At 40.6% G+C, this 21286-nt stretch overlaps 1 protein-coding gene and 1 pseudogene across 2 annotated transcripts in view; one reads left to right on the top strand and one right to left on the bottom strand.

Moving 5' to 3' along the window:
- Window positions 1-422: 422 nt before the first annotated feature.
- LOC122548652 (amine sulfotransferase-like) lies at window positions 423-15432 on the top strand (annotated as a pseudogene). Its single transcript, XR_015751862.1, has 5 exons — window positions 423-554; window positions 699-825; window positions 5013-5105; window positions 9403-9569; window positions 14677-15432. The product of XR_015751862.1 is annotated as an amine sulfotransferase-like (transcript).
- A 276-nt stretch (window positions 15433-15708) lies between these two features.
- The window catches only part of rwdd1 (RWD domain containing 1), a 28140-nt gene continuing 22562 nt past the window's right edge, over window positions 15709-21286 (bottom strand). Inside the window, exons 5-7 of the mRNA XM_043684958.2 lie at window positions 18241-18373; window positions 17116-17178; window positions 15709-16020 (exon numbers count right to left, since the gene is read on the bottom strand). Of these exons, the coding sequence (XP_043540893.2) occupies window positions 15905-16020; window positions 17116-17178; window positions 18241-18373 (312 nt within the window). The 3' untranslated portion in view covers window positions 15709-15904. The remainder of the gene's footprint in view (window positions 16021-17115; window positions 17179-18240; window positions 18374-21286) is intronic.

Genomic DNA, 21286 nt, shown 5'->3' with positions numbered 1-21286 from the left:
AATAAATTTAAAAAGGAAATGGGCAAATTTTTAATTAGTAACAGATTGAAGGCTAATGGGGAAAGAGCAGGAAAGTGGAGTTGAGGCCAAGATGTGATGAGATCATATTGAATGATGGATTAGGTTTGAGGGGCTGAAATGCTTACTCATGCTTCTAGCTCTTATGTTCTTAAAGTGCTGAAAGATCTAATGTTGCTTCCTTTTTTAATGTTCTCATTTATACATTTCATAGAATGATTCTAGATGCTTCTGTAGCAAAGGGAAGTGTATCCTACATAAGAGAAGCACATCATTAATCAGTTACATATTTGTGTTGATCAATTGGATCTCTATCATGCAGAGACTCGCTCCCATATTTAACATTTTTCAAACCAAGCTACTGAATAACTCACACAGGCAGCATTTATATTTCCCTGGTTTGGGGTTGATGCTCTCCCAGTAAGGACATGTCTCATTTGCTGAAGTCCAGAATCTAGACACATCGGAAGTGGGGTGAAAATGTAGGATTTTCCAATTATATGCAGAGGTGCTGCAGGTTTTTAATCAGATGTCAGGTTAGTAATAACAATTTTGTCTCAAATAACATAAATATAGTCTCCTACTTTTGATTCAAATTAGTCAATGCTCCCTCAAAAGTAAGAACACAGATTGAAAACTACAATGAGCTTTGCTATTTACAATGAAGTTTTATTTGACAGGTTATCTATGTGTACAGAAACCCAAAGGATGTTGCAGTTTCTTATTATCATTTTCACAAATTTGCTAATTATTTGAAAACCCCAGAAAACTTTGGACCTTTTCTGCAGACATTTCTGAATGGTCAAGGTAAGTTGGTATAAATTGCTCCTTATTTTAAGGTATTGTATCTCAATCCAGGTACTGGAAACCTGATACTGAACGTGATGGAAATCAAATTGATGCGCTTTATTCAAAGTCCAAAATATGAAAAATCTTAACAACTTTCTGAAAGACAACTTCTTCTCAAATGACATTGGCTGAAGTATGTCTTCTAATTTAGAGACTCAAGTTATTGTCTGGGACCTGCATTCAAATACTACAATGACAAATCTGGAATTACAAAATAAATGTCAAACATAAAACCATTGTTGATTGTTGTAAAAACCTATTGTACTCTTAGTGACCTTCTCCCCAGCCTCACCCCCCTCCCATTTATCTCTCCACTCCGGGGACTCCCTGCCTCATTCCTGATAAAGGGATTTTCTTGCTCCTCGGATGCTGCCTGACCTGTTGTGCTTTTTCAGCACCACTCTAATCTTGACTCTGATCTCTAGCATTTGCAGTCCTCTCTTCCGCCCTTTTGTAAAAATCCATCTGGTTCATTGATGTCCTTTAGGGAAAGACATTTGCTGTAGTTACCTGGCCTGGCCTATATGCAACTCTAGACCTACAGAAATGTGACTCTTTCTAACCTGCCCTCCGTAATGGCCTAATAAAGTCACACAGCTGCATCAAACTACTACAAACTCTAAAGGAATTAAACCGGATCAACCACCTGACAGCGAACAAAGCACTGAAAATGACAATGGCAAATTTAGTCTTATTGAACTCCAAAGCCTTCCTTACTAACATTTGGAGGCAAGTGCCAGAATTGTGACTCAGACTAGTCAAGCAACAATTTGATATAGTCGTAGTCAAAGATATGTTACAGTGTCGCAGATACTATTGTCATCATCTCTGGATACATCCTGTCCCATGTGTGGTATACAGTCAGGAGGGAGTTGCCTTAGAAGTCTTCAAATGTTGTCTCTTGAAGTCTCATGGCATTGAGTCAAACATCATCAAGATATCATCAAAAACAAATACTGTCAAAACTCAGCTGGTCTGGCAACATTTGCGAAGAAAAAAATAGAGTCAACTTTTCATGTCCAGTGACCCTTCTTCGGCTGCCCGGCCAATTGAGTTTCTCCAGCAATTTCTGTCTTTGTTTCAGATCTTCAACACCAGCAGGTCTTTGTTTTATATTATTATGTTAAAGAAAGCTCCTTGATTATCTTGTATCACACCTCTTAGCCAGAGGAATCAGTACTCCTCCATGCTGAACAGCACTTTGAAGAAGCACTGAGGGTGGCACAAAAGCAAAATGTACTCTAGGTCAAGGATTTCAATGTCCACAATCAAAAGTGACTTGGCAGCACCAAAATGACTGAGCTAGTCGAGTCCTATAGGACATAGAAGTCAGACTGAATTTGCATCAAGTGGTGAGGGAGCCAACAAGAGGGAAAAATATACATGTGCTCATCTTCACCAATCTACTGCTGTAAATGCATGACGATGTCAGGAGGATGTCCACTGCACAGTCCTTGTAGAGTCAAAGTCCTGTCTTCACATTAAGAATGCCCTTCATTGTGTTATGTTGTAGTATAGACTGGCTAAATGGGATAAGTAGAGCAACTGAAGGGTGGGCATCTATGAAGTACTGTGGGCCAACAATAGCAATAGCAGAATTGTATTCAAACACAATCTTCAACCTCATGGCCTGGCAAAATCCCCACTTTACCATCAACAGCAAACCAATGGATCAACTTTGGTTCATTGAAGAGTTTTTAAAAATTCATTCATGGGAGAAGGATGTCACTGGCTAAGCCAGCATTTATTGCCCATTCCTAAATGCCCAGAGGGCAGTTAAGACTCAACCACATTAATTTGGGTCTGAAGTCCCATGTAGGCCAGACCCAGGTAGGGATAACACATTCCTTCCTTAAAGGACATTAGTGAACCATATGGACTTTTCTTGACAATCAGCAGTGGTTTCATGGTCATCGCTCGACTCTTAATTCCAAATTTTTACTGAATTCAGATTCCAACATCTGCTGTTGCATTACCTAGGTTTTGGATTAGCAGTCTAATGATAATAGCACAAAGTCATTGCCTCTCCTTAAGAGTGGAGAAGGACATGCCAGGAGTAGCACCAGGCATAAGCACAAATGAGGTGCCAGCTTATGCAGCTCTGGCACACGGCTGTTTGTGAGAAAAACAACAAAACTGTAAATGATAAACAAGCAAAGTGGTGATTCCACAATGGACCAGATCGAAGCTCTGCAGTTCTGCCATATCAAGTCATGAAGACATAAGAATTAAAAAAATAGAAATAGGAGATGGCCATTTGGCTACTCAAGCCTGACCAACTTCAAACAAAATCATGGCTACTCTGACCCAGACCTCACCTCACCTTTCATGCCAGTTTATCATAGCACACAAGTTCCATAATTGTGGTGGAAAGGTACACATTTCACTGGAGGGGGAGGCTCCATAAATATCCTCATCCTCAATCATGGGGCAACCCAGCAGATCAGTGCAAAAGATAAGGCTGAAGCAGTTACAATAACCTTCAAACAGTAGTATCAAGTGGATGATCCTTATATCTCTTCCAGAGGTCCCTAATGTCACAGATAGCAGTCTTCAGCCAGTTTAATTCACTTCATTTAATATCAATAAATGGTTAAAAACACTGGATACTGCAAAGGCTACAGGCCTGAAAATATTCCAGCAACAGTACTGAAGAAACAAAAACAGAAATTGCTGGAAAAGCTCAGCAAGTCTGGCAGCATCTGCAAGTGAAATCAGAGTTGACATTTTGGGTTGAATGACCCCCTTCCTTAGAACCTAGTTCTGAGGAAGGGTGACTCCACCTGAAATGCTAACTCTGATTTCTCTCCACAGATGCTGCCAGACTGCTGACCTTTTCCAGCAATTCTGATTTTGTTTCCGATTTACTACATCCTCAATTTTTTTTTCAATTTTTAAGAGTACTGAAGACTTGTGCTTCAGGCCATCCCACACTCTAGCCTATCTTTTCCAGTAGAGCTACAACACTGGGATCTACCCTGTGGAAAATTGCCCAGGTATGTCCTACACATAGAATGGACAAATCAAACCTGGCCAATTACCGCCCCGTCAGTTTACTCCCTAAAGAGATGGAAGGTGTCATCAATACTGCTATCAGGCAGCAGCTGCTCAGCAATAACCTCTCAGTAATGCTCAGTTTGGATTCTGTCAGGGCCACCCAGTTCCTAACATCATTACAGCCTTGGTTCAAACATGGGGTGGCACAGTGGCTAGCACTGCTGCCTCACAGAACCAGTGGCCTGGGTTCAAATCCAGCCTCGGGCAACTATCTGTGTGGAGTTTGCACATTCTCCCTGAGTCTGTGTGGGTTTCTTCCGGGTGCTCTGGTTTCCTCCCACAGTCCAAAAATGTGCAGGTCAGGTGAATTGGTCATGCTAAATTGTCCATAGTGTTCAGGGATGTGTAGGTTAGGTGCATTAGTCAGAGGCAAATGTAGGGGAATGGATCTGGGTGGGTTACTGTTTGGAGAGTTGATGTGGACTTGTTGGGCTAAAGGGCCTGTTTGCACACAGTAGGGATTCTATGGATGGACAACAGCCCTGTATTACCCCAGAGGTGAGGTAAGAGTGACTGCACCGAGAAAGCAACTCATGATAACCTTAAGGATGAAAAAGGATAGGCAATTAATGCTGACCCAGCCAGTGAAGCCCACATGCTGTGAATGAATAAATAAAAACTAATGATCATTGTCATATGGTAGATTTACATGTATTTGTGGACCTGTAGACCTTTTATTGAATCCTGAAATATGACAATAAGTCCAAATTATACTGAAGTTTGTTGTGAGAAGCTCTTAAATAGTTAAAGTGGATCAGCCATTTATTTTCTGAAATGTGATTCTTACACAACTATTGATATTGGCACCAGTTGGACAGCTGCAGCCACTTGCAAAGATCTGATCCAAGGGGCCCTTTAGTAGAATGTTTCCTTTAAATATAGTTTTCTTAAATATCTTTATCAATCCAGTCCTGGTACAATCATTAATCTTATTATATTATGCTAAAATTTCATATTTCAAAATTGAAAAGAACTGCTTCATACTCAATATAATTTAACAACTGCTGTAGGTTGATCACTTCATGATCAATTAATTTGTCCTTTCTATCAATTTTGCCAAATTTTCTAAAATTCTGTTTTTGTCATAGTGGATTGTGACAACTGGTTTGATCATGTTAGGAACTGGCTTGATCACAGGCATGAATTCAACATTATTCCTGTCATATGAAGAGATGATCAAGGTAAACTGCACTTATATTTGATTGCAATATAAGTTTCAGATGTATGTATTTATATCAGAAGATATATTCAATGTTATTGAGACCCACTAGTTCTACCTTTGTAGCATCACTCCTGCCTTTGCACAATTAAAACTGAAACCCTTGTCTGCACCTTGACTAATCTGATAAACCTTGCATGTTCTGACTTCCAAATAATTTGAAGTCATCCAATCTTCTGCTGCCCACATCATTACAAGCACCAAGTTCACTCATCATCTCTGTGCGCACTAAAATGGATTGTCACCTGACTAAGCAACTTTAATTTTACAATTTCCATCCTTGGTTTCAAATGCCATGATCTCCTTCCTCCACAAAATTCGACACCCTCGATTTCCAAACCGTCTGACACAGCTAAACTCCTCTCACCCTAGCCTTGTTGTATCTTTAATTTTATCTTCCAACATTGATAGCCATATCTTCACTTAAGCTCCAGAATTCCTTCTGAAAGTCCTAAGCTCTGGAATTCCTTCCTCATGTCGCTCTCCTCTATATTTCTTTCCTCTCAAAGGATGTTCCTTAAGAACTATCACTTTGCTCAAGCTGCTTGTCATCTGTCCTCATACCTCTACAGTTGTTTTTTAACCCTCTCCAGTGATGTATGTTTGGACATTTCACTACTTTAACTGTGCTACGAAAATACAAGTTATTTTTAGTTCTCCAAATAACCATTTCATAAACTACATTTTGCTCGTGCAACTTGCCTACCCATAATTGAAAATATTTGATGCATTTTGAATTTATAGCACTGTGGCTATTTTAACCTTGCAAACATCATTTTATTTCACAACAACAGTGACCATCTGGAGTTTAGGACTGCCTGTGAGATTGTGGATAAAGAGGTATTAATGATTTACACCAATCTCCTCAGATTGTAAGAATAATATATTATCCAATAGACAATAAACAATAGACAATAGACAATAGACAATAGGTGCAGGAGTAGGCCATTCAGCCCTTCGAGCCTGCACCGCTATTCGATATAATCATGGCTGATCATTCCTAATCAGTATCCTCTTCCTGCCTTATCTCCATAACCCTTGATTCCACTATCTTTGAGAGCTCTATCCAACTCTTTCTTAAATGAATCCAGAGAGTAGGCCTCCACTGACCTCTAGGGCAGAGCATTCCACACAGCCACCACTCTCTGGGTGAAGAAGTTTCTCCTGAGCTCTGTCCTAAATGGTCTACCCTGTATTTTTAAGCTGTGTCCTCTGGTTCGGCACTCACCCATCAGTGGAAATATGTTTCCTACTGCCAGAGTGTCCAATCCTTTCATAATCTTATACGTCTCAATCAGATCCCCTCTCAGTCTTCTAAACTCAAGGGTATACAAGCCCAGTCGCTTCAGTCTTTCAGTGTAAGGTAATCCTGCCATTCCAGGAATTGACCTCGTGAATCTACGCTGCACTCCCTCAATAGCCAGAATGTCTTTTCTCAAATTTGGAGACCAGAACTGCACACAGTACTCCAGGTGTGGTCTCACCAGGGCCCTGTACAGCTGCAGAAGCACCTCTTAGCTTCTATACTCAATTCCTCTTGTTATGAAGGCCAGCATGCTATGAGCCTTCTTCACTACCTGCTGTACCTGCATGCTTGCCTTCATTGACTGGTGTACAAGAACACCCAGATCTCTCTGTACTGCCTCTTTACATAAATTGATTCCATTGAGGTAGTAGTCTGCCTTCCTGTTCTTGCCACCAAAGTGGATAACCATACATTTATCCACATTAAACTGCAGCTGCCATGCATCTGCCCACTCACTTAACTTGTGCAGGTCACCCTGTAATCTCCTAACATCCTCATCACATTTCACCCTGCCACCCAGCTTTGTAGTATCAGCAAATTTGCTAATGTTATTGCTGATACCATCTTCTATATCATTAACATATATTGTAAAAAGCTGCGGTCCCAGCACGGATCCCTGCGGTACCCCACTGGTCACTGCCTGCCATTCCAAAATGGAGCCGTTTATCACTACTATTTGTTTCCTATTAGCCAACCAATTTTCAATCCAATCTACTACTTTGCCCCCAATACCATGCGCCCTAATTTTACTCACTAACCTCCTGTGTGGGACTTTATCAAAAGCTTTCTGAAAGTCCAGGTACACTACATCTACTGGATCTCCCTCGTCCATCTTCAGAGTTACATCCTCAAAAAATTCAAGAAGATTAGTCAAGCATGATTTCCCCTTCATAAATCCATGCTGACTCTGTCCTATGCTATTACTACTATCCATCCTCGTCCTGAACCTTCCTGCAGTATTCAGGCCATAGTCAATCAAACTTTTTTTTTGTGGATTAGGTGCAGAGGACTTTTGTTTTTGTTCTGGTCAACGAATTGAAATTCACCATCTGTGAATCCCTCTGCAAATATGCCACACATTAGGTTTTATGGCCTTTTTAAATATTCTAACTCTGGTTAAGCTGTGTATTAATTTAATGTGCAGAAAACTGTAAGATGACAATATAGCAACTGAAGAAACCTGGCCATGGTATGCATTAGTGAGCACTTCAGAAGGCATTACAGCCTAGAAAAAACAGAAGAAGGCCTGGCTAGTCTGCTCTGCCATTCAATATTGTCATCCAACTCAGTACCCGATCCTGCTTTCACAACATACCCTTTGATCCCTTTAATCTGAAGAACGATATCTAACTCTTTATTGAAAACATTCAACATTTTGTCCCCAACTGTTTTCTGTGGCAGAGATTTCTATTGGCTCACTACTCCCTGTATGAAGATATTTCTCTTCATCTCAGTTCTAATTGACCTAGCCTATATCCTTAAACTGTGATGTCAAGACTATTTGGAAATGAATCCAGGGAAGAGAACTTGAAGCTGTTTACATGAAAACAATGAAGGCTATGGGAAAATGGGAAAGAGGTGTTCAGAATTATAAATGGAATTTTATTTGATGAACAGTGATTTGGTTACTAGAATGCATAATGATCATCAATTAAAGGGGGAATAGTATGACAAACTAGACCTTACCAGGAATGTGAAGAAAACAGCATCAGTAATAGTTTTTAACAGGTAAGTGGACAGGTATCTAATTTAAAAAAAATTAAAATGAAATGGAGTATGTGTGGGGACTGGAACCATGTATGTAACGTTTGGTGGGTCAGCAGAAACACAGTGGACTTTAGCATCTCTTGTGTTAGTATGACTACATCAGGCATGGCAACAAAATGATCTGTGAACTGTAACTTTATGTAGCATGTTTAGGAACACTTTTTGTTTTTTGAGTGTGCCAATTTAAAGACAACTTTTGCATATGGTATTGTTTCTGAAAGAGTCAATGTTTGACCTATGAGTAGAATAAAATAGAATATCTTTTATTGCCACATACTGAACTTCAACCAGTCTGATGATGTCACACAGTCTCTGGGTAGAGAATTAGTTGGAATCTGGCTTGGTCTCTCACTAGAGACACACAGGTCTTTTCTACTTCTTATTAATAAAGTTAAGATGCCTTGGAGTTGATATTATTTGTATATAGGTATTGTTATATAATAAACCATATCCTGTTATCAAAGAAATGAGCCTCTCTTGCTGAGAGTTATTTGTGATCAATCATTTAATACAGACTAATGAGCAATCCCTTAGACTATTGTTGGCAACACTCTACCTCAAGCATGAAACATAAGTGGCTGTGTCCTCGATTTCACATCATATCCAGTAGTAAAGCATTAATCTTAAACCAGATCACAGGTTTGTTTGTGACAACTATTTCGAAAGTTACTCCATAAAGATGATGCAATTGTTAGCTCAAATGTAGATACAAAGGTTAATGTGGGTACAGTTAAAAGATAAGATGGAGCAAGATCAGCATATTATTTTCTTAGGCCTGTTTCTTGCTTGAAGATTCTCTCTGAGAATTCAGCAATGGTTGAGTAATTGGATTTGCTTCCACAGGTGAACTTAGCAGAGGAGGTTCTAGAAGGGAGGCAAAATTTCTAATTTCGCTTTTATACCATTGCAGGTTGTAGTCCTTGGTAGTCTGAATCAATACAACAGTCCTTATCTGGTTTACTAATCTCCCTATTTAGAATCCCCTCTTTCATGATGCCTTTCCAAGGCCTTTTTGGAGTTCTGCTTAAGATAGTGACTCTCAATACTGATCAAAACTTAGCTTTTAACTCATGTCTAGTAGGTGGTGGATAGCTTCTGGGGAAATCAGTACTATATGAAGTGAGTACTATAAGAGGTTTTTCTCTCATGTAATAGACCACTAATTATGAATGTCCTGCTACACTAGGATTTGAGAGCAGCAATGCTGAAATTCATCAGCTTTCTTGAAGATATCTGGATAATAAAAGTGTTGACACAGTTGTGGAGCATTCTACTTTTAATATGAAATCAAACCAAACTCAAACTACGAAGATGTAGGATTGCCTAATTCAGTTGCAGGATTCATGAGAAAAGGTAAACATTTTAAGCTCTTAATTGTATTACCAGTAACTATTAATTTGATAAAGTATAACTAGCTGTCATTAAAAGATTTCCAAATTTACCTTTGATACTATAGCTACTTTTTCTAGTGACCAGGAAATCTCTTTTCTGTATTGATAATGAATGGTATCTTGTTATGTAATGCCCTGGATTCAAGGGCCCAACACAAGTTGACAGTGAACTTGCAAGTAGACAGGATAATGAAGGTGGCATTTGGCATTGAGCATAGAAGTTGAAACTTTATTGCTGGAACAGCACAGCAGGTCAGGCAGCATCCAGGGAACAGGAGATTCGACGTTTCGGGCACAGGCCCTTCCTCAGGAATGAGCAGAGAGTGTTCAGCAGGAGAAGATAAAAGGTAGGGAGGAGGGACTTGGAGGAGGGGGGTTGGAAATGTGATAGGTGGAAAGAGGTCAAGGTGAGGGTGATAGGTCGGAGTAGGATGGAGGCGGAGAGGTCAAGAAGAAGACTGCAGGTCAGGAAGGCGGTGCCGGGCTGGAGGGATCCGGCTGAGACAAGGTGGGGGGAGGGGGGATGAAGAAACTGGTGAAGTCCAAGTTCATCCCCTGTGGTTGGAGGGTTCCCAGTCGGAAGATAAGATGCTCCTCCTCCGACCGTCGGGTTGTTGTGGTTTGGCGGTGGATGAGTCCAATGACCTGCATATCCTCGGTGGAGTGGGAGGGGGAGTTGAAATGCTGTGCCACAGGTTGGTTGGGTTGGTTCGTCCGGGTGGCCCAGAGGTGCTCTCTGAATCGCTCCGCAAGTAGGCGGCCTGTCTCCCCAATATAGAGGAGGCCACACCGGCTGCAGCGGATGCAGTAGATGATGTGGGTGGAGGTGCAGGTGAATCTGTGGCGGATATGGAAGTTTCCCTTGGGGCCTTGGAGAGAAGTGAGGGGGGAGGTGTGGGCGCAAGTGTTGCACCTCCTGCGGTTGCAAGGGAAGGTGCCGGGAGTGGAGGTTGGGTCGGTGGGGGGTGTGGATCTGACAAGGGAGTCGCGGAGGGAGTGGTCTCTACGGAAAGCTGATAGGGGAGGGGAGGGAAATATATCCTTGGTGCTGGGGTCTGTTTGGAGGTGGCGGAAGTGACGGCGGATGATGCGCTGTACATGGAGATTGGTGGGGTGGTAGGTGAGGACCAGTGGGGTTCTGTCCTGGTGGCGGTTGGAGGGGCGGGGCTCAAGGGCGGAGGAGCGGGAAGTGGAGGAGATGCGGTGGAGGGCACCGTCGACCACGTCGGGGGGGAAATTGCGGTCCTTGAAGAAGGAGGCCATCTGTGTTGTACGTATTTTGAACTGGTCCTCCTGGGAGCAGATGCGGCGGAGACGAAGGAATTGGGAGAATGGGATGGCGTTTTTACAGGGGGCAGGATGGGAGGAGGTGTAGTCCAGGTAGCTGTGGGAGTCGGTTGGTTTGTAGTAGATGTCTGTGTTGATTCGGTCGCCTGAGATAGAAACAGAAAGGTCTAGGAAGGGGAGGGAGGAGTCCGAGACTGTCCAGGTGAATTTGAGGTCGGGGTGGAAGGTGTTAGTGTAGTGGATGAACTGTTCAACCTCCTCGTGGGAGCACGAGGTAGCGCCAATACAGTCATCAATGTAGCGAAGAAAAAGATGGGGGGTGGGGCCAGTGTAGTTGCGGAAGATGGATTGTTCCACATACCCTACGAAGAGGCAGGCATAGCTGGGGCCCATGCGGGTGCCCATGGCTACTCCTTTTGTTTGGAGAAAGTGGGAGGATTGGAAAGAAAAGTTGTTCAGGGTGAGGACCAGTTCGGTTAGTCGAAGGAGGGTGTCGGTGGAAGGGTACTGGGTGGTACGGCGGGAAAGGAAGAAGCGGAGTGCTTTGAGTCCTTCGTGATGGGGGATGGAGGTGTACAGGGACTGGATGTCCATGGTGAAGATGAGGCATTGGGGACCGGGGAAGCGGAAATCCTGGAGGAGGTGGAGGGCGTGGGTGGTGTCACGAACGTAGGTGGGGAGTTCTTGGACTAATGGGGACAGGACCGTGTCGAGGTATGCCGAGATGAGTTCGGTTGGGCAGGAGCAGGCTGAGACGATGGGTCGTCCGGGGCAGTCAGGTTTGTGGATTTTGGGCAGGAGGTAGAAACGGGCATAGAAGTTGGGATGTCATATTACGGCTGTACAAAACATTGGTGAGGCTACTTTTCGAATACTGCATACAATTCTGGTTGCCCGGGATGTTGTTAAACTTGAGAGTGCAGAAAAGGTTTACAAAGATGTTGCCAGGACTGGGGGGTTTGAGTTATGAAGAGGTTGAATAGGCTGCGGCTTTTTCCCTTGAAGCATTGGAGACTGAAGGGTGACCTTATTGAGGTTTATAAAATTATGGGGGACATGGTTAGAAGAAATACCCACAGTCTTTTTCCTAGGGTGCGGAAGTCCAAAACTAGAGGAGATAGGTTTAAGGTGAGAGGAGAAAAAAATTAAAAAGAACTGAGGGGTAACTTTTTCACAGAGGGTGCATTGTGTATGGAACGAGCTGCCAGAGAGTGTGGTGGAGGTGGATATAATTAAAACATTTAAAAGGCATCTGAACAAGTATATGAAAGGAAGAGTATCATGGGATATGGGCCAAATGCTGGCAAAGAGGACAAGGTTAAATTGGGAAATGTCTGGTTGGTGTGGATAAGTTGGATCAAAGTTGCTTCCGTGCTCTGTGACTCATACTTTAAGCATCTTGCCTGACTGCATCTCATCCAATGTTTTGGTGCATCAATTCTAGTCCAAAAATGTCAAGAGGGCCTCAGCTGAGTCCTTCATCTATTCTGCATCTCCTACATTGTGAATATAAAGTGATTTCAACTATGGACAGTTTCAGTTTCAAGTGAAGTGAGTGATTATTCTAAGAAACAGGCAAATTAAATGAGTATATCATAGACCCTTACAGCAAGGAGACAGGCCCTTTGGCCCAAACTTGTCCACGCCGACCAAAATATCCATCCATGCTAATCACGTTTATCTGCACTTGGCCTGTATCCTTCTAAACCTTTCTTTATCCATGTGTTCATCCAAATGCTTATTAAATGTTGTTAATGTACCCACCTCAACCACTTCTGCTGGCTGCTTATCCCATATGCGTACCACCATCTGTATAACAAAGTTGCCCTTCAGGTTCCCTTTTATTCTTTCCCCTCTAACCTTTAACTGTTGCCCTTTAGTCCTTGATTCGCCAACCCTGTGAAACAGACTAGGTGCATTCACCCAATCCATGCCTCTCATAATCTTATACACTTCTATACGATCTTTCCTCAGTCTCTTACATTATAAAGGAAATAGTCCTAGCTTGTCCAACATTTCCATATAACTCAGATCATTGAGTCCAGGCAACATCCTTGTAAATTTCTTGTGCACTCTTTCCAGTTTAGTAACATCCTTCCTATAACAAGGTGACCAAAACTGAACACAATACTCCAAGTGCAGCCTCACCGACGTCCTGTACAACTGCAACATAACTTCCCAATTTTTATAGTCAATGCCCTGACTGAAGGCCAATATGCCAAAAGCCTTCTTCACTGCCCTGTCTATCTGTGACTCCACTTTCAGAGAATCACACACCTGAACTCTAAGGTCCCTCTGTTTCACTATACTCCTTAGGGCCCTACCATTCACCATGAAACTCCTACCTTGATTTGATTTTCCAAAATGTAACACCTCACACTTTAAATTCCATTTCTTGGCCCACTTCCCCAGCTGATCAAGTCCTACTGCAATTTCTGATAACCTTCTGATAATCTGTCCACGATACCCCCTAATTTTAGCTTATCTGCAAACTTACTAATCATGTCTTGTACATTCTCATCCAAGTCATTAATATAGATATCAAAATGTAACAGGCCACGCACCGACCCTTGGGGCACTCCACTAATCAGGCCTCCAGCCTGACAAGCATCCTTTCACTATTACCCTCTGCTTCCTACCATGAAGCCAATTATATATCAAATTAGCCAGCTCCCCTGGATTCCATGCGATCTAACCTTTTCAGAGCAGACTACTATATGGCACCTTGTTTAAAGCCTTACTGAAAACCATATAGCTGTCTACTGCTCTGTTCTTGTCAATCTTCCTGGTCACTTCATCAAGGAACTCTAAACAGATTTTGAGGCATGTTCTCCCATACAGATGTACAGCACGAAAACAGACTCTTCGGACCAACTCAGCCATGCCGACCAGATATCCCAACCCAATCTAGTCCCACCTGGCCCATATCCCTCCAAACCCTTCCTATTCATATACCCATCCAGATGCCTTTTAAATGTTGCAATTGTACTAGGCTCCACCACTTCCTCTGGCAGGTTAATCCATACATGTACCACCTTCTGCAAGAAAAGGTTGCCTCTTAGGTCTCTTTTATATTTTTCCCCTCTCACCCTAAACCTATGCCCTCTAGTTCTGGACTCCCTCCCCCCAGGGAAGAAGACTTTGTCTATTTATCTTATCCATCCCTCTCATGATTTTATAGACCTCTATAAGATCATTCTTCATCTAAGGTAACCTTCTTCGCTGTCCGCTACACCTCCAATTTAGGTGTCATCAGCAAACTTACTAACTATACCTCATGTGCTCACATCCAAGTTATTTATATAAATGATGAAAAGTAGTGGATTAGCAGTATCCTCCTATGCCACAGAGCAAATGACCTCAAAGTAGAATGTTATTTTTGTACTTTATCAAATATTAAATGTTCAAAACAGATTAAGTATTTTTCACTGATTGCTTACAATACCTAATTTATAAATTCTACTTTTAAGAATATTGGATATCCTTTTAAAATGAAGCATGCCCATCATTTGATCTTACTGGTCCACACTATGCGAATTTTGCCAATCCCTACTCTAGCCTCTTTAATAGATATCAGTCAAAACTGAATCTGAACTAATCCAATGTAAACAAATCTCCTGATTAAACTGAACAAGTTTACAGCCAAAGCTACTCATTTCAGTACTGACTTAAATATGGTTATAATCGTGGCATTATAAAGATATATTTTCTTAGAAGTGCTGTTTATTACAATTTCTGTTCTTGTACATTGTCTTTCTTACTATGTTGCACCCTTTCTTTAGGGACAGTAGGTGACTGGAAGAATTATTTCACTGCAGCTGAAAATAAAATGTTTGATAGAATATTCCAGGAGAAAATGAAAGACTTTCCTCTGAAGTACACGTGGGAAATTAATGACTAAAAATGCTTTTTTTGCCAAACAATGCATACAATGCACTGCAAAGTTATTTTTGATTTCTTAAAGGTTTAGAACAAACATTTTTAATTGTTTTCCCATAAAGCACCTCTGAAATCTTCTATCATTTAACATTAATCCATGTCCCCTGGTTATGGACACCTCAATCAAAGGTCAATAGGGCCCTCCTATCCAATCTATCTTATTTTATATATTACAATTAGATTTCCCTTTGCCTAGGAATGATTGAATGGATTCCTTCCATGGTGTATATATCTATGCATTCCATGATTTCTCTAGAAAATATTTTAAAGCAATAGGCAGGCTGCTAAAAATCAGAAATAAAGAAAACGTGGGGAATACTCAACAGAGCTGGCAGCACCTGTCTAGAAATGAAGAGTTAACATTAATTTTGTTTCCCTCCCCTCAAATGCTGCCAAACTACATTTTTATCTTTTATTATGTAAGCTATATCCAATGCATGGTCTTAGTGATAAAGTTACTACTGTATGCTATTAGTACTATATTTTGGGATATCTAAAATAATGTTATGACAAGATGCCAATAGCTTTTATTGGCTAATAAAAGGCATGCGATTAATTAGCCCAAATCTGGATGTAGGTTTGCTCACTGAACTGGAAGGTTCATGTTCAGATGTTTCATCACCATACTAGGTAACATCTTCAATCAGCCTTCGGATGAAGCTTTGCCCAGAGGCTCACTGAAGATGTTACCTAGTATGGTGATGAAACGTCTGAACATGAACCTTCCAGCTCAGCGAGCAAACCTACATCCAGAACCTCAACCTGAGCTACAAATCTTCTCAAAACATGCTAGCTCAAATCTGCTTAATAGAATAAATTAATTTTTGAGAATCACTTCAAACAAAATAAAGCATTTCTAATTAAATCCAAAATAGTTTTATTTTGGAAAAAATTTATTGAATACTTATGGAAGCATACATGAGGGTGGGCACAAAAAGTTCATATTTTATGACCACTACGTGCTAGTTGCAGTACAAAAAGTCACAGATGCTGTGACTTCATCCTTGTTCAATGATGTATACAAATTCTGCCACTGTGAATGGTGTTTTTTACAAAATAATTTGTATTGACTTAGTCTTCTTCACTTCCTAAATCAGGATTATAATCTGGATCTTCATCATCATCGTCATCTAATTCTAAATCATCCATATCTTGGAACAGGGATTCATCAACTTCCACGTTGTTGCCTGTTGTAAATAGACACAGAGTAGTTTTAATCACAATCCAATTAAAGTCAAGTGAAGTAGCAATAATTTTGCAAAGGTTCCAAAGTATCCAGTTAACCAAGCATAATTTTTAAATCATAACTTCCAAGGTATCAGAAAGGCAAAAATTCATAAAATAAACTAGCTTTTATGTGCAATCGTAATAATTTCAAACAGAACACTGAGACAGATTCTGCAGGTGTTGGATGTGTTTGGGGGTTTGGTCATTCTCTGGAAAGTAGTCATTCAGGACTTGATGGAACAGAAAATGACTAATGAATCCATAACATGCCAGAGGTGATTAACCTATGTGAGTTTAAACCATCCCTCAGTGGGACGAATACTCATTTTTGAGAGTTGCTGAGCAATCTGATTAGCTAGCAGCTCTAGTCATCCTGGTAGTGTCAGAGCTCAGCAGTGAACACTGCCACGACTGTATGAAGGAGCACAAGAATGATGATTGCCAGAACCAGTTACATCCTAAACTTTTAGGAGTGGGTAGGGATCTCAGAACCCAGGGTGTGGTGGTCATGTTTTGGAGGGCAGGCAGCAAGAAACAAACAGAGTATAAATTGCATAGGTAGCCCTGATGCACACAGGGTATCCTTGAATAAATTCTACCTTCCTCCCCCCCCACTCCTCAACCTGACCTCAATTAACGCACTGCGCACTCAGCATATAGCAAATTATACATGTCAATTGATTGGACAGCAAACTCAATTCACTTTAAACTACTTAAACATGGCAGCCCAGCAATTTCAGCACTCTCCCAACTATTGTATTACAGAGGACAGCTTGGGATGGGAAGGAAGATGTTGGGCAGAGTAGTCTTTGTATTCATTATCCCACGCCATCAAAACCTAGCCGAGAAAGAGTTAATAAATTCCAGCCCTAGTACATTGCTTCATGATTAGAAAATTACAAGGTTAAGAACTGCACTGTTACTTACTATATATACTAAACAACATACATTGAAATTTGAAATTGGCAAGACAAATTTAGCAGCACTAACCCTATCAGTCCAATGAACTGGTTATTAGAACAGCATAATAAAATTGAAAACAAAATAGGCTCTACCTTCTTCCAAGAACTGAATGTCAGATGTATCAAGGTTATGGTCAGTTTCAAACAGTTGCTTCCCTAAAACGTAAAAACAAAAAACTTTAAAAATAAGCATTAAACTTGAAATCATTAAACACAAACAGACTTTATCAATACTCATTTAGTTCAATTCTTGGTGACGCAGGGATACCTCACAAAAGGGGTCAGGAAGAGTCACGAGTGACCAGAAGATTGGACAAATAGCTAAGTTTTAAGGGTCTTAGAGGAAAAGAGGAAAGTGTAAATGAAAGAGGCTTGAGGAAAGAATTCAATGTTACATAGGAAACTGAGGGAATAACCAAAGAGGAGGTAAGTTATTTAGGTAGTAGGACATGAGGCAATGCATTCATTCCAGTGTCTATCCAAATCAAGATATTTGACTTTGATCACAGTATCTTCCTGCCTTGCACCAAGGCTTTCCATGGTTGACATTTGTTATCTCAGTCACAGCAGCATGCAAACCTTTCCACCATGCCAAAGTATATTCCTCAAGGTGAGGGAAGGAGAATCCAAGAGAGGAAGGGAAACACAGCGAAAGAGAAACTGGAAGTTTGAGAAAGATAGGTGAGAGAACTGGGGATTAGGAAGATGGGGGAGGAGTGAAGCAACATGCCTTTAAACATAATAATTAAACATAAACATTTTAATTAGGGAGACCAATGCAAGGTATTGAAGGCCAGAGAAAGTGGAACTTAGTGCAGTGTAGGATGCAGCTAGAGTTTTACAACAAAAGAGGTTCGTGAAGGGTGAAAGTCTGGACAAGAGTAAGTGGGATAACCCAGTTTACAGGTGAAGAAGACAGTATTAGCATGAAGTAAGGTGCAGAAGAAAGCAAGTAAGCCACTGTAGGCGCATTTTAAATCTGATGACAAACCAACTGGTGGCCATCGAGAGAAACCTTGATTTTTAGAGAAGCCTGATTATATTATCGCGTAGGGAACATATACAAGATGGCAACTACCACCCTCAGGTTTTACATAAAGTATCCACATACCCAATATTGGATGAAGAAACCAAGATGAAAACAGATGTCACAATTAGAGGACAAAGACATTTAATATTAAGCTGCGTTCATTTTCAAAACCAACGTATCTAACATACCTGTTAATTTTACTTTTCCAGCCTGCTCCTCTTCCCTTTGCCGTTTTCTTCTGATTTCAGCCAACTCTGCATCAAATTTTGCTTTCCATGACAAAAAATTCTCAATCGTAACTGGTGTACCATGGAAAACTGCCTACAAGAATGTGCAGAAAATAAAAGTCTTTTAAAGAGTATATTTATGGATTCCAGTGAGTAAATTAGTTATCTATAATTCAGTAAGGGAACTAAAAATGTAACAGGTAGCAAAACTAAAAATCATGGCAGAATTACAGTCACTGAATATGTTGTTTTTGAACTGTGCACAAAAGTTTCAATGAAGAGTTGATTCCTTTATCCAAATGGTGCAAGGATATATTATTCTCATAACTTTGCTACACTTGCTTAAATACATAGATCGCAGATAAAACCCACTGTTTAAGGAGGGAGTAATCTGTCAGTTTGTCATCAGTGGTTGAAAAAATGTTAGAAGCTAATATAAAGGACGTGATAACCAGATATTTATAAAATGATAGTAAAATTGTGAAAGGGAAATCACGTTTGACAAACTTGTAGCACAGACAAGGAAAGATCAGTGGATGGGGTGTATTTGGACGTTCAGATGGCTTTTGGTATATTAATTTGTCAGATTAAAGCACATTAGAATTGTTGTGGGGGGGAAGAAGTGAGAGGTGGTTGGGACAAAGAGTGCAAGACATTCTCAGGATGGCAGGTTGTTATTAATGGGGTACATAGGGTCAGTGCTGGATTCACAGCTGTTCTCAGTCTATATAAATGTTTTAGATGTGGGTACAAATTGTAACATTTCCAAATGTGCTGATGATACCAATTTGGGTGGGGATGCAAGGGCACTTTGACAGGCCAACTGAACGGCCAAGCAGATGGCAGGTGGAATATGATGCAAATAAATTTAATGCCATCCACTTTGGTCGAAGAAACAAAGGCAGGATATTTCTTAGACAGATTAGGAACCATGGGTTCTAAAAGAATTTGGATATACTCACCCATAAGTCACAAAAAGTTAGCAGGCAGGTGCAGCATGCAATTAGGGTGCAAACATATGTTGGTATTCATTTCAAAGGGATCGGAGTTCATAAATAAAAAGTTCTTCTGCAGTTGTTTACAGCCTTAGTGTGATCACACCTGGAGTACAGCGTGCAGTTTTAGTCTCTTTATCTCAGAAAGGATATATTTGCCATAGGGTGAATGCAACAGAGATTTAGCAGATTAATTCTTGGGATGGAGGGATTATTTTGAGAACAAATTAAGAAAACGGAGTCTGTCTCCCTAGAGTTTTGAAGTAAGGTTGAAAGATAAGGATGTGATAGTGTGAATGTAGATAGGATGTTTGCCCTGGCTGGAGTCTCTCGAACCAGGGACAAAGTCTCAGGAGAAGGAGTAGGCCATTTAAGCCAAGGATGAGATGGAATTTCTTCACTCAAATGATCATGAATCTGTGGAATTCGCTACCTTCAGAGAGTTGTGCAACTCCAAACACTGAGGCTGCTCAAGAAAGAAATGTAATGGATTGTGGAGGCTAGTGAAATGAAAGGAAATGGAGATAGTACCAATTTACTGCACTGAGGTAGAAGGCCAGCCATGATCTACTTGAATGAAGGAGCAAACTTAATTGGCCAAATGACTTATCCCTGCTCTTATGTTCCTAAATCAGCTGTAGTATGGAATTTGATAATACACATCCACACTTGCAACATATTAACCTCGTAACTAAACAGTGCATCTTCTCTCCAGGGATAATTGATGCATTGACTATAATATTCAAAAATTCCCTGATGTAGGAAAGGTTCCAGTGGCTTGGAAAAATATATTAATATAACATGCTTGTTCGAAAAGAGACGGAGGTAGCAAGTAGGAAAATACAGATCTTTGGAAAATTGGTAGAATTCATTATTAAGTAATGACAGGACATTTGGAGAACCAAAATACAGTCTCAGAGTCTTACGAAGTGTAAATCAAAATCATGTTTGACTAATTTGCTAGAGGTCTTTTAAGATGGAACAAGAATAATGGATAATGGTGATCCTGCAGATGTCGTATATCTGGACTTCCAGAAGGCATTTGATAAGGTGCCACAAAAAAGATTAATCCATGAGGAGTTATGGGTAATTTATTATCTTGGATAGAGGATTGGCTAACCAACAAAAAGCAGAGTGTCAGGATAAATGTGTCTTTTTTTCAGATTGGCAAGATATACCTAGTGGGGTGCCACAGAATTCAGTCTTCAGACCCCAACTATTTACGATCCATGTTAATGATTTGGATGCGGGGATGTAAAGTACCACAGCCAAATTTGCAGAGGAAATTAAAATAGTGGGAAAGCAAGTTGCAATGAAGAAATAAGACATTTACAAATGGATATAGATAGGTTAGATAAATGGGTCAAAATTTAGCAGATGAAGTTTACCTTGGTAACTGTAAGGTTATCCATTTTGGTCAGAGGAATAGAAAGACTGCTTATTACCTAAGTGGAGAGAAACCGGAGTCTTCTGTGCGGAGGAACCGGAGTGTCTTGTGCATGAATCACAAAACTTGTAATCATGTACAAGAGGTAATAAAGGAAGGCAAGTGGAATTCTGGCATTTACTGCTAAAGAAATAAAGTATAAAACAGGGAAGCATTACTGCAACTGTACAAAACATTAATGAGACTGCACCTGGGGTACAATATACAATTTTAATCTCCTTACTTCAGGAGGAATGTAATTACGTTGGAATTAGTCCACAGGAGGTTCTGTAGATTCATTCCAGAAATGTGGGGTTTGTCTTATGAAGGGAGATTGGGCAGTTTAGGTTTATACTGTGAAGTTAAAAGGATGAAAGGACATCTAATTTGAGGTGTAAAAGATGCTAAAGTAGATTTGCAAAGTAGATGTAGAGTTTCCTCTTGCAGAGCAATCAAGAAAAAGAAGTAATAGTTTGCGAATAGGGATAGCAGATTTATAACACAGATAGGAAGAATTATTTCTCTTGAAGGGTCATGAGTCTGTGGCGTTCACTACTTCAGCATGTGGTGGATGCTGGGACCTTCA

The sequence above is a fragment of the Chiloscyllium plagiosum genome, unplaced genomic scaffold (assembly GCF_037043375.1).
Source record: "Chiloscyllium plagiosum isolate Xiang-an unplaced genomic scaffold, Cpla_swu_hap1 HiC_scaffold_3, whole genome shotgun sequence".
Classification (NCBI taxonomy): Eukaryota; Metazoa; Chordata; class Chondrichthyes; order Orectolobiformes; family Hemiscylliidae; genus Chiloscyllium; species Chiloscyllium plagiosum.
The sequence above is the reverse complement of the archived record's forward strand: the minus strand, read 5'-3'. Positions and strand labels throughout refer to the sequence as shown.